Source organism: Silurus meridionalis, chromosome 6 (genome assembly GCF_014805685.1).
Source record: "Silurus meridionalis isolate SWU-2019-XX chromosome 6, ASM1480568v1, whole genome shotgun sequence".
NCBI classification, from domain to species: Eukaryota; Metazoa; Chordata; class Actinopteri; order Siluriformes; family Siluridae; genus Silurus; species Silurus meridionalis.
The window spans coordinates 11,155,075-11,171,519 of record NC_060889.1 but is presented as its reverse complement, the minus strand read 5'-3'; the positions used below and the strand labels follow the sequence as shown (position 1 = coordinate 11,171,519).

General features: G+C 37.1%; 1 protein-coding gene across 5 annotated transcripts; it reads left to right on the top strand.

The window, feature by feature from the left end:
- LOC124387789 (phosphatidate phosphatase LPIN2-like) lies at positions 1 to 16,240 on the top strand. Of its 5 annotated transcripts, none has more exons than XM_046852360.1 (20): positions 1 to 183; positions 1,795 to 1,983; positions 3,489 to 3,584; positions 4,696 to 4,889; positions 5,082 to 5,180; positions 6,817 to 6,940; positions 7,495 to 8,020; positions 8,514 to 8,613; positions 8,729 to 8,901; positions 9,762 to 9,855; positions 9,956 to 10,025; positions 10,132 to 10,215; positions 10,318 to 10,391; positions 10,745 to 10,886; positions 10,985 to 11,133; positions 12,646 to 12,732; positions 12,888 to 13,040; positions 13,152 to 13,266; positions 14,035 to 14,138; positions 14,427 to 16,240. In XM_046852360.1, the coding sequence occupies exons 1-20, from the start codon at positions 16 to 18 to the stop codon at positions 14,575 to 14,577; spliced, it is 2,892 nt and encodes a 963-aa protein (XP_046708316.1). In that variant the 5' UTR covers positions 1 to 15; the 3' UTR covers positions 14,578 to 16,240. The 5 variants fall into 5 exon arrangements, with proteins under 5 accessions (XP_046708316.1, XP_046708317.1, XP_046708315.1 ...); XM_046852361.1 differs by having other exon boundaries at positions 6,814 to 6,940; positions 8,517 to 8,613; XM_046852359.1 differs by having other exon boundaries at positions 6,814 to 6,940.
- The last annotated feature ends 205 nt before the right edge of the window (positions 16,241 to 16,445 follow it).

Here is a 16,445-nt window from a genome sequence, read left to right as displayed (position 1 = left end):
TCAAGGTTGAGTCACATGCTTTACAGTCAGAGTAGTGTGAAAGCTCTGACACAGAGCACAGGAGCTAAACAGACTCTCAGTGACAGGTTTTTCTTACAAAAAAAAAAGAAGAATGTAAATGAAAGAACCCTGAGGAGGCTACAGGAGTACAGGAGGAAGGTGTGCAACAAGTTGGAAAACCAGGTGAGATGAAATTCAAGAGCGTTCTTGTGAATAGATTGTGATTTTAGTAGTTTGTGAAAAAATAAACCAGTTATTATTGTAAAGATCATATTATATTATTCTAATAATGTTGGTCGTCATTTTAGAATTGTACATTATTATAAACTAAACTATAATATGACTGGTAAGCATCATATGTGGAAGATTAGATTCTTTCCTCTGGAACAACATATGATCTGCAAGATAAATAGAGAAAGAGAAAGAGAGAGAGAGAGAGAGAGCGAGAGAGAGGGGGGAGGGGGGTCTGCTTAATCTGGATAAACAGTCTAATGCTCTTGAGAGGTTTCCACTCGCTCACCTGATGCTGAAGGGCTTATAAGCCCAAGGTCACCCAATTAATCTTCACAGAAATGACACTTCTGTCAATTTCAGCCTTTCTACTTAGTGTGAATTTTAATTTATAGCTGCATGTCAGGTCTTAAATGCCTTACATAGGTCTTAAAAAGTACACAAAGTATACTACGTAAAATCCATTACAAGTTCACACAACACTGCAGACAGAGACAGGATGTGGTTAGTGCACAAGGCCTTTTCTGTACATGTCTGTGTAAACATGCCAGACGTGCACATCTGGCATGCAAATGCCACTAATGTATAGTGTGTATTTAAATTAATACAATCAAAATGTGGTGGATTACTGATATCAACTGGTCAAGACAACAAGATGTCTTTCTGCTAATAAGAGTGTGTGGGCAACATATATGGCTTGGTCAGAGCATTCACTATTATTGACTCCTTGACTTCAACACTCCAAACTGTTTGTAGAATCTCAGATAGAAAATTCACTTTTCAATACAAAAGCAAATGAAATTCGTCCAACAAGAAAGCCATTTCATTGAAGGAGAAAGGATGTGGGCGTAAAAGATTTGGAGTTTTAGTAATAGTTAGTTTCACTTCTCATGAAAACAAGAAGGTGAGTTATGGTCTCTACTCAGTAGATTTCAGGGGATTTTTTTAGCGTTTTAGAATTTGTTTAAGTTTTAACTTTAGTGTTTGTGATGAAATGTATTTTCTTGCTCCTTGCACTTCTGGCATGTTAATGTCTATTTACTTTATTTAAGACTCATAGGGCATAAGGTTGTGTTGTGAGTACTGACATACACAAAACACATATGCACATGTGTCAAAGTCATCTCCACTGTTCAGAGATTAGGGATTAGTTCATTACACTTTTGGGCATTTGAGCAACTGTAGCAATTACACTATTTTGCATTTTATTATACGCCAATCTACACTCCGCCAGGATTAAAATAGTCCACACAATATTCTAAAACAGTTCAACAGACAACATTTAAGTTCTATTTGTTTTCAAATTGTTTTGGTTTTATAACTCAAACCCTGGTTTGTTTATGAGAGATAATAATCTGAGCGCTTTAGTTAATTTATACTTCACAAAGGATATTTCATGAGCCTTTTACAGCTGAATGGTGTGCGTTCATGGATCTGTCATGACTTGGAGGGGAAAACATTTTACTAACAAATATGCAAGCAGAAATTTGCATTGAGTAGCTTCTGCTTTACTTGTTCCAATGATCCAACGTCTCTCTGGCTCTTTTCTGCTCTGTTTTTCAGGTGGTCAGAATGAACTATGTAGGTCAGTTGTTGGGGACAGTCAGGAAGCTGTATAAAGGCCTAAATCAGGCTACTCTTTCAGGCTGTATCGATGTGGTGGTTGTGAAGCAGCTTGATGGATCTTTCCAGTGCTCACCATTCCATGTCCGCTTTGGCAAGCTGGGAGTTCTGCACTCCAGAGAGAAAGTGGTGAGTGGATTGCAACGGCATGATGAAACAACATCCATTTATGAACTATTCATGTTTGTTTTAGTCACAGCAAATATATAAGATTCATTGTGCATGTATAATAGCTCATATTGATTGAGGACCTTTTTGTAAATAGAGGGTTAGTTTGGTTTCAACAAAAACATTTTTATCCACATAATATATTATCTATTTATTTTATTTAATGGGATATAGTCTAATAGGTTTAAGAGGTCAGTTTTACACTAAAGTGTCTGTATTGTTCTAATGGTAAACAGATTCTCCATTTAGCATAAGGTGCGTTCACATGGAGCACTCGGTTTAAGTCCAATCCAATTGAAAATGCTTCATAGAAACACCTCAATAAGAAAAAGAATGCCCAAAACTAATGTAATCGTTATTTGGTTTGAAAGGGGTGGGATAAACCTTTCTATAAACCAAACAAAATAAAATGTATGCTATGTAAACGCGTAAACCGATTTATTTTTTAAACCCTTACTTGAGAGACAAAATTCAAATTCAAATGCCTCCTCTTAACCTGGCATCTGTATCAGATCTCATATCAGCCAATTCATCATTCCCTTGCAGAGGATATACACAAATCTTTTACTGTGCTCTTGTGAACACCGAATTGATTTGCCATGACACATTATTCAGCACAGCTTTCGAGTTTGTATGAAACAACCGTGACACGCATAAACAGGGGAATTGGATTTCTGATGGTCTCTTCTTCTAGGGCCATAAATCCGAACAAACGTTTAGTTTCCAGTCCAGGTTACTAAATCCCAGCAATACAATCCCTCCCACCAGTCCTTACTACAGACCCTCATCCACACGCTTCTGCTTTGCTGCTTTTTATTGAGATGCTCCTTAGAGATGCACAGCCACCAAAAAGCTCAGCTTCTAGCACGTGCCTTGTCATAACTTCCAGCAGAAGTATGCCTACAAATTCATGCTGTTGCTTGTTTAAGAGCAACACTTTATTTCAGCTAACGTCTCGTAAACAGTCCACTGAATCTTTCAATTCGGAATGATTTTAATCGGAATGACAGAAAGGTGTACATGTAAACGTGGCTATAGTGTACACGCTGTAAATAAAGTTCTCCAAACTTCAATAATTTGCTTAATTAAAAATAGCACAGTGGAACCTAGGGAAGCACTGTGGTACAGCAGACAGTGTTGACAGCTCCAGGGTCCCCAGGTGAGTGTGTTTCCTCTGGCTTTCTTCCACCTGTCATTACATTTTATAGTGGCTAATATTATTTAGAGTGATTATATGTTATTTAATGTGATATTGCTATAATTAAATAAAAGCAATTAGCTTAAACTTTTTAGATAAAATTGCGAACATGAAATAAAAATGTCGGTATGAGGCTACACTGTAAGAGAGCTCTAACTATTTCAGCCTAACATACATATGCAATGATGAGTTATGTTTAGGATATATAATAGATGTTTCCTTGTCACTGTATTTTCCTTTAGACTGTTTATTTCCTCTTAATCTACAGATTGACATTGAGGTTAATGGGTCTCCAGTAAATCTGCATATGAAACTGGGTGATAACGGGGAGGCTTTCTTCGTCCAGGAGACCCAGGACACTGATGTAAGCCAGCTTACAAAGTCTGTGTATTGTAAAGGACCCAAGCAAATGTTTTAGATATGTAAAAGTGAGTGAGATAACTAGCTGGTAAAGCAATAAGCATCTATATACCGTAATGTCCGGACTATTAAGCGCACACATATATAAGCCGCACCCACTGAATTTGACAAAGATTTTTATTTTGAACATAAATAAGCCGCACCTGTCTATAAGCCGCACAAAACTAATGAACTAATGAACTTTACACAGGCTTTAACGAAAGACAGTGACTGTTACACGGTGTAACGGGTGAAATATGTTGCGCTTCCTTTAGGAGCAGAGCGGCATTTTGGGAAAAGCCTGGAGCCGTATTTTTCCGCTATTACCGCATGTGTAGAGGCCGAGGAATATGTCCTTATTATTTTCTGATGCTCATTTCTAAGTTTCTTTGACTAACCCGTAACGCTGTTGCCAAGAATAATAAAAAAGCACGAGTTTTGGAAACCTGTCTGTGCTTACATGATTTCTGTTGCAACTGGAGTTAGCGAGCTCTCCCTTCACCCAGACTCAACGCGTTACAACGGCTTGTATCTAAACAGTAGCCTACCAAGAAAGTCATTGTTCACTGTCTTCCTCCTTCCTTTCACAACTACTGTAATTCTCTCAGGAGTTTATCTTTGGCATCCTCGTGCATTTAAAAAAAACGTTTTTTCTCCCGATGCCGTGCAGCTCAGAACACGGGCGAGGTGCGTTTTTCCCAGTTTCCGTTCGGAAATTTCATTGGTCTAATGTTATGGGCTTCAGTTTTTTGGCTTGAAGTTTGTGAAACCGGGAAAAACCCAGGAAAAATTCATCAATAAGCCGCTTCGTTGTTTAAGCCGCGGGGTTCAAAACGTGGGGAAAAAGTAGCGGCTTATAGTCCGAAAAATACGGTATTCTATAGCCACAACTACCAGAAAAATTGTCAATGTCATTTTCAGGGCAATTCGACTAACAAGTGTAGTCTTTATTTTGCACAATAATCATATGGCTTAAGTTTTTTTTATTTATTTTTTGCTTTTAGCATCTTATAATTGAAATTAATCTTTAAATTCATTTAACAAATGAAAATAGTTTTATGGTTTTGTAACTACAGGAATTGGTCCCTGACCATCTGGTTACATCACCGATCCCAACTGAGGAACCAGTATTCTGGAGCCATGACTCTCACATGTGTGAATCATGCTATGAGACAGGAGTAATAGAGGATGGAGGGGGTGCTATGATGAAAAAGAAGAAAAGAAGAAAGCGAAAACACAAAACAACTGAGCAGAGGAGAGAACAGGCAGAGTTGAGTTATAATAATTAGAATAATAATTATTATTAATAACAATCATATGCTGAGCACGGTATTAAATCAGACAGGTAGACGTATTCCAGGGACATAGGACATGTGTTAGCCAAAAATATATATTGTATTACATTATCCTGTTATAGTTAATACTGTTAAACAAAAACTTAGCTGTGCTTTTGTGCGTGCAGGATGCCATCAATCAGGGATTCAGCTGAACTCAGACAGCAACTTACTTCTCACTACATTGATAACTACCCACTGTCTGATGGTGATTGGGCTCCAGACAGGTATACACACACACACACACACACACACACACACACACACACACACACACACACACACACACACACACACACACACACACACACACACTAGCCTTGTAACTAACTAACTAGCTTCCTCACACACACCCTTCCATACTCCCTCACTGCCTTTACTGAAATTTAGCATATGGAAGAGTCTCCACAAGGTGGTGCTCTAACCTTGCATACAGTCCCCTCTGAAGGTATTGGAATGTCAAGGCCATACTGTAGTTTTGTCAAAAGGACAGTTTGGTTTGTGATAAAAAAGAATGAATATCACACAACAGATCAGAATTTATTTCTTGATATTTACCTATTTACATATCTAGATGTGTTTCAGTAATAAAAAAATAAGCGATAAATCATATAACAACGTATTTAATAATGTGTATTCTTGGTTTGAGCCCAGGGTTTTGCCTGTGACAAAAACATTTATAAATCTAATGGATAAACCAACATAAAGACCAGAGAGTTTTTTATGGGAGAAAACCAAGCCATTCTGAAGCTAAAAGAGAGAAGAAGAGAGGGAAATGCACTCAGACCTATTATTTATCAGGAAACTAAATTTTTCATCATCTCCTGATCTTAAACCCAAACATCTTCAGTGTTTTGGTTTTAACAACAGAACCAGTTATGCTGTATCAATACTTTGACATGAGCCTCTCTCTATATATATTTGTCTACTTTCTTCATTATAATTTCAGTAGATCTTCGTCATAACAAGCAGAGAAAGTTCTAAATGTGAAAAATGATTTTTGTTCTTATATATCAAGTTAAGTTAATTTGCTGTGAGTGTCATTTCATCCATGTACAGTACAGTATACAGTGAAATCAAACAGTAGTTTTGGTTGATATGCATTGGGTTGATATGCGAACTGCAGCAGCTCCAGTGAGAAGGGCGGCAGGGTCTTGATGTACCTCCTGACTAGCATCTCGAAGAACTTCATGATGATGTGTGTAAGTGTGATGACTCGGTAGTTATTGAGGCATGACACTGAAGTCTTCTTTGGCATGGTGACATTGTTTGTTGCCTTCCAGCACGTTGGAACGATAGCACTGCTCGGAGAGAGGTAGATGTTGGTAGGAACAGTTGGTCTGCACATCCTTTGCGCACTTTGCCAGGAATGTTGTCTGTTCCAGCAGCTTTCTGTGGGTTGTGTCTGTTTAGAGCTTTCCCTACACAGCATCTGGTCGTTGGGAGGAGGGGTGCTCTTTTGCTCTTCAAACCGAGCGTAGAAGCTGTTCAGATCATCTGGAAGGGAGCCATGACTGTCACAGGCAGGGGATGTTGTCCTGTAATTGGTGATGGCTTGAATATCATGCCGCATGCGCCCCGTGTCACCTCTGTACTTGAAGTGGTTGTGGATTTTCTGTGCTTATGCATGCTTTGCCTCTCTGATAGCCCAGGACATTGCTGTTATTAGGACCACTTTGTCACCTGCTCTGAAGACACAGTCTTGTGTCCTCAATAGGACATGCTGTTGCTTTAAGCATGTTTTAATGCATTCATATCAAGGTTTGTTATATTATCCTCAGAATCCAATCTAGTAAAAACATTTACATGCTCACTGAAAAAACCTATATACAAACACAAATGTATTGCATATTGTTTCAGTAGGAGTGTTTCAGAGCCCAGCTCTCCAAAGAGTGATTCAGAACTGGCAATAAGGTCATCCAACAATGTCAACCACCATGACAACCATATGCAGTGGACTTGGGGAGAACTTCCAGAAACCACCAAGGTACAAATTCAGTGAATCTGGCGAATCAGTCAGCATGTTCTCTTTATAGACATATCAATCTAGGATGTCTAGTGGATTAGTTTTGTCTACTTTTTTTCTACTTATAGTCTGAATACATTACTGGTACATTATTTCTGTCAGAAGCTTTTATTATACATCTGGGTGTAACTCTGATTCCATATGATGTCACTGGGTGTAACATGGCATGCTGTATTTTTTGGATGTAGTTGCATGTGAACAGTTAGTGTACAGTATAAATTGCAGAAAAGCATGTTCCTGTATGCCATCACACTCATGAACAGTTAAACATAAAGTAATAATTGCACAAAAATCCAGAGTTTTTAGTTTCACTTATGTATCTTGTGACTTACTGTGTAACAAATCTGTGTAAGAATACTTAAGACTAAAGACTTTGTATTCTGATTCTGATATTAGTATGAGATTTTAGCATAATATAGGTGTAAGGGGAAATGGTTAATGTGTGAAGTGTTTTTTTTACATTTGTGTCTAAGTAATTCATTTTATTTTTCTTGTTCCTTCACAATGGCATTTAGTCAAGTAGTAGAGAATGGATGGAGTCTTTGAAGACAGTCAGCATTACGCCAAATGACAGTACTCACTTTCGGGTCATCGACAACATAAAAGCCTGGGCAACAGAAATAGAGCACAGAGGAGAATCTGTCCAAGCAATCATCAAACCTCAGCCTGAACCACCCACCACCAAACAAGAACCTCAGCCACAATCCACAATAAGCCAAGCAGACGTTAAAATACCTAAACAAACACCTTTTCCAGATAGATCAGAGAATCACGCTGAACCTAACTGTGATCCACAAACACAAGTAAACGAGTCTTGTACCTGCAATTCACAAACTCATGTGCAACACATAGTGTGTCAGACATGTAGACGGGACCAAAACACGCCCACGTCTGAACAATGTACCTTAAAGTCTGATTCCTCAGGGTCAAACCATGATTCTGTTAATTCACTTGGGGGAGGCCTGCTTCCTGTTTGTGTGCTTCAGACTGCTGCTGTTCATCCCTTGGGTGACAAAACAGATCCAAGCTGCAAAAGGAAAGGTAAAATTGGTTACAGTATGGTACAATACACACACACACCAAACACATTTTTATAGAATAAATATATTACTGATCACTGCTCCATTTCGAATATGGATGCTTATTCAATAAAAATATTCCCTTTCATATTTGCCTGCAAATGTGTGTGGACATCGTGTGTAGTTTATTACATCTCAGATATCTAGAGATCTCGTTTATTCATAAAAACGAGCTCCATTCTGCAAGAACAGGGATGTTGTGATGTGCTAATTTAGCCACAAGAGCATTAGTAAGGTCAGGCACAGGTGTATCTTGAGGAGGAGACATCTTCATGGAGTTTATTCTGTGTATAGTAGACAGATTTTAGCTTTTTAGTACCAAAGAAGGGAAATTATTAAACTTTAATATATCTGTGTGATAGTCCGGTGTCTACAAACTCTTCTGCATATACTATAGACACATCCATGTGGGTTTGTTTGTTTGTACAGTTAATATGCATCTGTGTGTAATAAAGTAGTGAGAAAAAGGAGTCAGCATCAAGGTCCAGAAGATATCTACCTGGATGACCTCACAACACTAGAGCCACATGTTGCAGCTCGCTACTTCCCCAGAAGGTACACTTCTTTCAGCATTGCTGTGAAATTATTGTATTTGGGTTTTCTATGACATTAAAAACAGTTTGCCTATATTTATAGGTGTGTACAAATAGTTTTGTATATGTGTGTGTAGTGAGTCATCGGAGCAGTGGCAGCAAGGGTGTATTCGATCTGGTTCTCCTCAGTCAGTGGGCAGCGCAGCGGCAGACAGCGGGACAGAATGTCTGTCTGACTCCACACTGGAGCTGCCACCTGTATCGCTGTCTCTCTGCGGAGGCATTGGAGACAGTGATTATGTTAATAAGGGTACACATGCATTTCGTACAATATTTCATTAATGAAAATCATTTCAAACGTGGGAGATTTCAACACATTGTGGTAATGGCACCAATATTTAGCTGGCTGTCCTTGCTTTAGAAAATATATTTTTTCCTAATAAGTCTATGTTGAAAGTTGAATTATAACAAAATAGCAAAATGGTTTGTGGAAAGGTACATTTTATACTCGCCATATAAGTGTGCTAAGCACAAGAATCAGTATAAAAGTAAGAATCATAACCGTTGAAGCTTCACTCAGATGCACCCAGATTTGCCCAAGCATGTTCCAGAACCTGACAAACTGTGCATCCTTAATGCTGAAATAAAGGTGTTTGATTTGTGCTAAATTGTTCAAAGTGAGTAAACTTGTTGACCCAAAATTACAAATGACTTATTTATTTTTAATAAACAGTTAGTTGCACAGTCTTTTTTTTTTTATTATTAAATACAATGATAGTATTTTACTGTGCAAGTCGAAATAACTTTAGACCTGTAAGAACATCTGCATTACATTAAGGATGAAAAAACATCTGATTCATTCATGTAAAGCAGTGCCTAATTGTACTGTTTAAATAAGTTGCTCATAGGGTGGATGTATGTCATTTTGATGCCGGCTTTTTTAATTTATATGTCAAAGAAGAATGCAAAACCGAATTTTCCCACATTTCAGGGTGACAACTGTAACATGCACAAAGCCACATCTGTGTGTGACTTCATGTCTATTAAAACAGAGGCATAAAGTCCAGATGCAGACGTTTCTCTTCTCACAGGGTGTATGAATAATTGTGCTATGCCATGTGTTTTGCAGTTCACATTTTTACAGATTGAAACTATGTTATTATATTACAGAGAAGTTTTTTAAACATATAGTCACCTACCAGCAGTTTGTTGACAACCCAGGCATCATTGACAACCCAAACCTGGTTGTAAGAATTGACAACAGGTCAGTTAACAATTAAACATTTATAGTTGGAATTATTTCATTATATATTTAAGATTAGAAGTATACCTGTGGCCTCCAAGCTTTCTGGTTATTCCCTCAGATACTATAATTGGACTCTGGCTGCTCCACTTGTTCTCTGTATGCAGGCTTTTCAGAAAACCCTGCCCAAGGTTTGACATCAGTACTCATTATGCAAACATTTTTACAGCTCTTAAACTCAGTAGAAGTCTTATATCACATATTACACATGAGTGTTGTGTTTGTTGTGTGATGCAGGCAGCTGAGGATGCCTGGGTGAAACAGAAGATGCCGAAAAAAAAAACCCGCTGGTGGTTCTGGAGGAAGAACATTGTACAACAGGTATTTATGTGTTACATATGTGTATAAACAGTACTCTGTTTAGTTTTGTAGTACATTTGAAATAGCTGGATTTTTTATTCAGATTTTTTTATTCTTATTTAGTCCGAGATCAAACAACCAGCATGCAATGCATTTCGTGGAACCCAGCACCATTACCATGACAGTCCTGATTCACAGTAAGCACAGTTGCTTCTGTGTAGATGCTTAAAAACATTAATTATTATTATTATTATTATCCTTTTGTTAAAAAAGGTAAATTAAAGCATGCATAATCTTATTTAGAGCTCACATCTTTGCCAGTCTTTTGACACCTTTGTCACGTACTGTTCCAAAAATGGCTTCCATATAAAAAAATAAATCATGCAAAACTATTATAAAAAAATAATCTGAAAATTTTTTTATTTAAAAAACATTCAAATAGATTTTTACTACTCTATATACGATATAGATATACAGTGTGGTTGCAAAGCGTATGTTTCCATAAATATTTAGCATACAGTACAATGAGCGATATTCCAATATTTTCCAGGCAGATGGCATGTGCAGACTCATCCACTGATGAAGACTCTAAAGAGCTGAACACAACTGCGTTTGCTGGGTCCGTCCAAGCAGCAGGCCACACACACACGCACTCTTACAAGAAATCATTACGGCTTTCATCCGATCAGATAGTAAGTGGCAAATTCCAAATTCGTTTCTCAGACATGTGAAGTAATCGAGAAAGTGATTGAGTTTTCCTGATCTGCATAATTTCTTATATCTATGAAAGGCGAGTCTGGGCCTTAAGGAGGGGCCGAATGATGTGGTGTTCAGTATCACGACGCAGTACCAGGGCACATGTCGCTGTGAGGGCACCATCTATCTGTGGCATTGGAATGACAAGATTGTCATCTCCGACATCGACGGCACCATCACTAAGTATGCTATCATTATCATAGTATTAATGCAGATATCAAGGGATATGCCTAGCATCATTGTTTCAATAGTCCTCAGACTACAGATGTTTAATTTAAAATGTGGATTCTCCTCGCTGTTCACTGAGTATTATCAGTGCTCTACAAGCTTTCAAAAATATCCACAAAGGGTAATTTGATTATTTTTATATATTGACAGGGCTTGTAGGACGTTTTGGAGACAAGGTGAGGAAGCAAGATTGAGATGGTTTGGACATGTGCAGAGGAGGGACATAGGGTATATTTCGGTAGGAGAATGCTGAGGATGGAGCCACCAGGTAGGAGGAAAAGAGGAAGACCAAAGAGGAGGTTTATGGATGTGATGAGGGAAGACATGCAGGTAGTTAGTGAGAAAGAGGCAGATGTAGAGGACATGGGGGAGACGGATGATCTGTGGTGACCCCTAATGGGAGAAGCCAAAAGGAAAAGAAGTTGTTTAGCACTGCTTTAGAAATAATATATGAGTTCATGTGTTAGAAGTGTGTCTATTGCTACATTAATGACTTTGTTTTGAAGATGCATTCAAATACTATTAAATATAAATAGGAAAATTCTTTGGTGCAGTGGCACTATGATAGGATTAGACCAGTTTCTTTATTTCAGGATCACAACACAATTTAAATTCACAACTATTTTTTTGTATTATTTAATATGACATCTACCACTGTGCCATCAGAAACACTGGCAAACCCAGATAAAACAAGAGCTTCAAAATAATCTCAACTGTCTTTTACAAATTTATTTATTTTTGTTAACAGATTTTGATCGATCAGTTACCTAAAATACACCATGTGACCAAATGCGGACACCTGACCAACCATACTTATTTATTTGTTGAACAAACTCCAGATGTGGTCAAAAGAGATCAGTGGACAAACTTATTAGTGGGTATTCCTCAGTCATTTGTTACAATGCGAATTACATTTTCACTTCCCTGGAACTAAGGGCTTTTCCAGCATGACCATTCCCCTGTGCACAAAGCAAGTCATGGTTTGAATGTTTGAAGTGGAAAAAACTGACATGTCCTGCACAGAGCCCTGACCTTTTGAAGACCTTTGGAATAAACTAGAATACCGACTGCACCCCAGATCTCCTTGTCTAACTTCAGTGTCTGATCTAGCTAATGCTCATGTGGCTAAATAAGCATAGTTGAACACAGCCACATAATATTGTGCATGCAACTTTCGCAGCAGCATGAATGTTACTGTAACAGCAAAAGGGGACTAAAAATTGACAACTACGTATGGCTGTGATGGTCCGGGGTCCACAAAATTGCGTGCCATATAATGTAAATGTCCATACAATTTAAATCTCTTGGACCATCTTATATTCAAAAGCAGGATTGGGCATGTCTATTAATTTATAGTCATGATTTTTTTTCATGTGAAGATTTAGTTTTCTAATTAAGTAGTTTATGTAGGAGTTGGTATAGTCATGTGAACACTGTTTTACCATTGTATGGAATTGCTTCTCTTAGGTCTGACGTATTAGGGCATTTCCTTCCACAGTTTGGAAAAGACTGGACACATCAGGGCATTGCCAAGCTCTACCACACTATACATGAGTAAGATACTGTATAACACCACACAATATATAGCAGCCATGCAATTAATTCATAATATATCATGGATATTTTAAAACATATGTATATAAGGATAATCCGGTACCTTATAATCCAACTTCCTACAGAACGTACAGCTTTTGTGTGTTATTTTACAGGAATGGCTATAAGTTTTTATACTGTTCAGCACGTGCGATTGGGATGGCTGGTATTACTAGAGGATATTTGCAGGGGGTTAATGATAGCGGCACCATTTTACCACGAGGACCTCTGATGCTTTCACCCAGCAGTCTGCTTTCAGCTTTCCACAGGTAAAAAAACCCCACACAAACACTTCCCCAAAATAAAATTAAATCAAGCAGTTTAGTATGAAGCCTTATTATAGTACAGCTTTTGAAATGAACTTTTACTCTGTTTCCAAGGGAGCTGATCGAGAAGAAACCGGAGAAGTTTAAGATCGAGTGCTTAACTGACATCAGAAATCTGTTCCCTTTGAACACTCAGCCGTTTTATGCAGCCTTCGGCAACCGCAGCAATGTGAGCTTTTAGTGCAGTGTTCCTTTTCTGAGGCTTCTTACAGCCGCATGGTTCTTTACAAACCATGTTATACGTCCTGTTGCGCAAGTGGTCTTTAATCTCTCGCTTTACTGTGTTCATACTAGTCCGGAGTCACAAACACAAGCTGTTTAATTGAAATGATAATGCAGCCGCAGAGAGGACTTGAGCAAATTAAATTGTTCAAATGAAATGCTAAACATTTTAAATGTATTGAATATACTGTAGTCACTTTATTTTAATTCTGTAGTGTTCACCCAGTGAATGCTACCTCACTGTTAATAGTTTATGTGATGAAGAACCTGTCCTGTTTTTGAGTGAGTAAGATACAAAATCAGATGCAGGTATTGGACATCTACAAATAATGTATGTCTCTAGTGACCAGTTTTTTTATTGAAGGCAGGGTGATGAGATATATTATTATAATGAAATTGTGGGTGTTCTCTGTACATTACTTTTAACACTGACAGGTGATTAGAAGGTAAAAAAATATTTCTACCAAATCTATTATTTGAATGGTGCACTATTGTTTTGCTGGCACTTGCAGGTATATTTATTACTACACATTGTGGATATTATAATGTTAACATATTTGTTATATTTACCCACTTCATGGCAACATATTAAACAAAAGCAGGTGTTCTAATCAACTGAGGATTCTCTGTACCATATTTGCATCTAATTTAAGTGTATACTGTATTTCTTTTGCGAGACATGTAATAATGCTCAGATTTGTCAATGAACTTCCAGGATGTGTTCGCCTACAAGCATGTGCAAGTTCCTGCATGCCACATATTCACAGTGAACCCCAAAGGGGAGGTCATTCAAGAGCTGACCAAAGGCAACAAGACATCGTAAGTTTATGACTTGACATGAACTGTCTTCTAAAACTCCTTCTGCTTTAAGGTCCAGTACAGACTGAATTAATTTATCATTTAAATTCTAACCACGATAACTCAAAGCATTTCAATTCACTGCCTTTAATAATGTTGAGTATACAAATGTATGCAATAAATTACAGTATAATTTTACCTGTAAAAAAACTGTTTCTTTGAAATTCATTGTCACGTTTGTCATTTTATAGCATGATGATTCTAAACATGTGGCCTTGGTGATGAACTTTTACTACGTATGTTTTACAGGTATAGTCGCCTCAATGAGCTTGTAGATCATGTTTTCCCTCTGGTCGCCAAAGAACAAAGTGCTGCCCTGAATTTTCCTGACTTCAGTTCATTCTGCTACTGGAGGCAGCCTGTCGCTGAGATCAGTCAGGAAGACATCCTGTTACTTTGATTGATGGAGACTGGAATAGATTTTGGAAACAGTTACTGTTTGTAAGGATTCAACCATAAATAAAAAAAAAAAGGTTATGAATATAATTAAATGTAACAAAGAGCTCTTCTTCAAAGAGCACAAAAAACTCATTTTAAGCTTGATTTTAGATGTGAAGTTTGATATTTTAGAAACTGTAATAATGCCTTGAAACAGGTTTAGAACATGTATTTGAGGATTTGACAAATTAATCTATAATAAAAAAAATATTTTTTAATATAAATGTTTACAGCATGTATGGCACTTTAAAGGTAAAAGCCTTGAAGTCTGTAAATGTGATCTTAGTTCAATCCTAAAATCTGAATAGTGTCAGCGTGGGTTTATTCTGGGTTCCCTGGTGTCTTTCCTCCTCCAAAGAACATGCCGGACTCAAGTACACACACAAAAAAGTACACATACCGTTCACTCAAGCAGAAGTACAAATACTAATTGTTTTAAAAGACTCTGGTAAAAGATAAAGCTCTGACTACATTTTTATACTCAAGTTAAAGTAAAGAAGTTTGGACTCTGACATGAACTTAAGTAAACAGTAGCCATTACTGCTACCTGTTTTAGCGTCACACTGGTAACAGTATTAATACAAAACGAATATCAAATTTTGTTATCTTATGAATGAATCCAGGCTAAACCACCACCATATAGAACACAAGCAGAGAGAAGATGATGATGATCAGGTGATCAGGAATGTGTCTGTTCTCAGTCATGTTTACATCACTGACTCCCTCTGTCTCATTCACGTCAGCCCCATAATTCTTGTTGCCTTCAGCCCTGCTCATTTTTAGTTTTGTAAACTAGTCCACATCTGTGGTGTGTGATAACCAGGAAATGATACAACAGTGGTAGATTGAAAAACCCCACAATGACAGGAAATCGGTTGATGGGCTGAAAACGGCACACAATGAGAAGAAAAAATATTGACGTCACCAAATATTGAAAGTAAAACTCAAGTAATGAGTCTGGTTTGAAAATGTAAGAAATAGAAAGTACAGATATTTGTGTAAAAGATTTGAGTGAAAGTAAAAAGTTGTAAAAAAAATAAATAAATAAATGGTAAAGTACTGAAACCAGACAAATTTACTTAAGTACAGTAACAAAGTATTTGTACTTGGTTACTTCCCACCTCTTTCTGGACCTCAAGAGTGTTCTGGGACAAGCGTAAAGTAGCTACTAAAACTGAATGTATTTAAAGGCAGCTTTGGGGATAAATGTTCATGTAAATAGCTGTATTTAGTTGTATAGTAGGTCTTATTTGTATATAAATTAGTTTTTTTGTCAAGTTTCATGTTTCCATGCTGTTTAAGTTCTGTGTGTAATTTTTTTTTTATGTTAAGTCAGAGTTCTAAATAACAGTTTCTGACTTACTGTAGGACTGGAATTTTAATGTGTAAATATATATTTATTAGACCAAAAAAAAGAAAAAAAAAAAAACCAAACTATAAAATGCTTAATTTGCAATAGGAGGTTTTTTGGACAGTTTCTTGTGCTTGATAAAAGTTGGATATTTTACAATGTGCTCTCATTTATAGTAACATGAAAACTGTCAAATTCCTATAAATGACACCACAGTTAAAAAATAAATTAAAGTTAATTTATATTTGTATTTGGTTTTACTATTGCAATAAATTGCAATTTTTGAAAAACTTTCTTTACGTAATATGCTTTTTGCTAATTTGTTTACCCCATCCGGTACTGCAATTTAACTAAATTACAGTGAGAAAGGGTAAAGATGGATATATTTTACATACAATCTATTACACAGTTTAAACAAGTACCTTTACACACCCACATGATGACTCAATTATCATCTATAAATGAAAATTGTTTTAAAA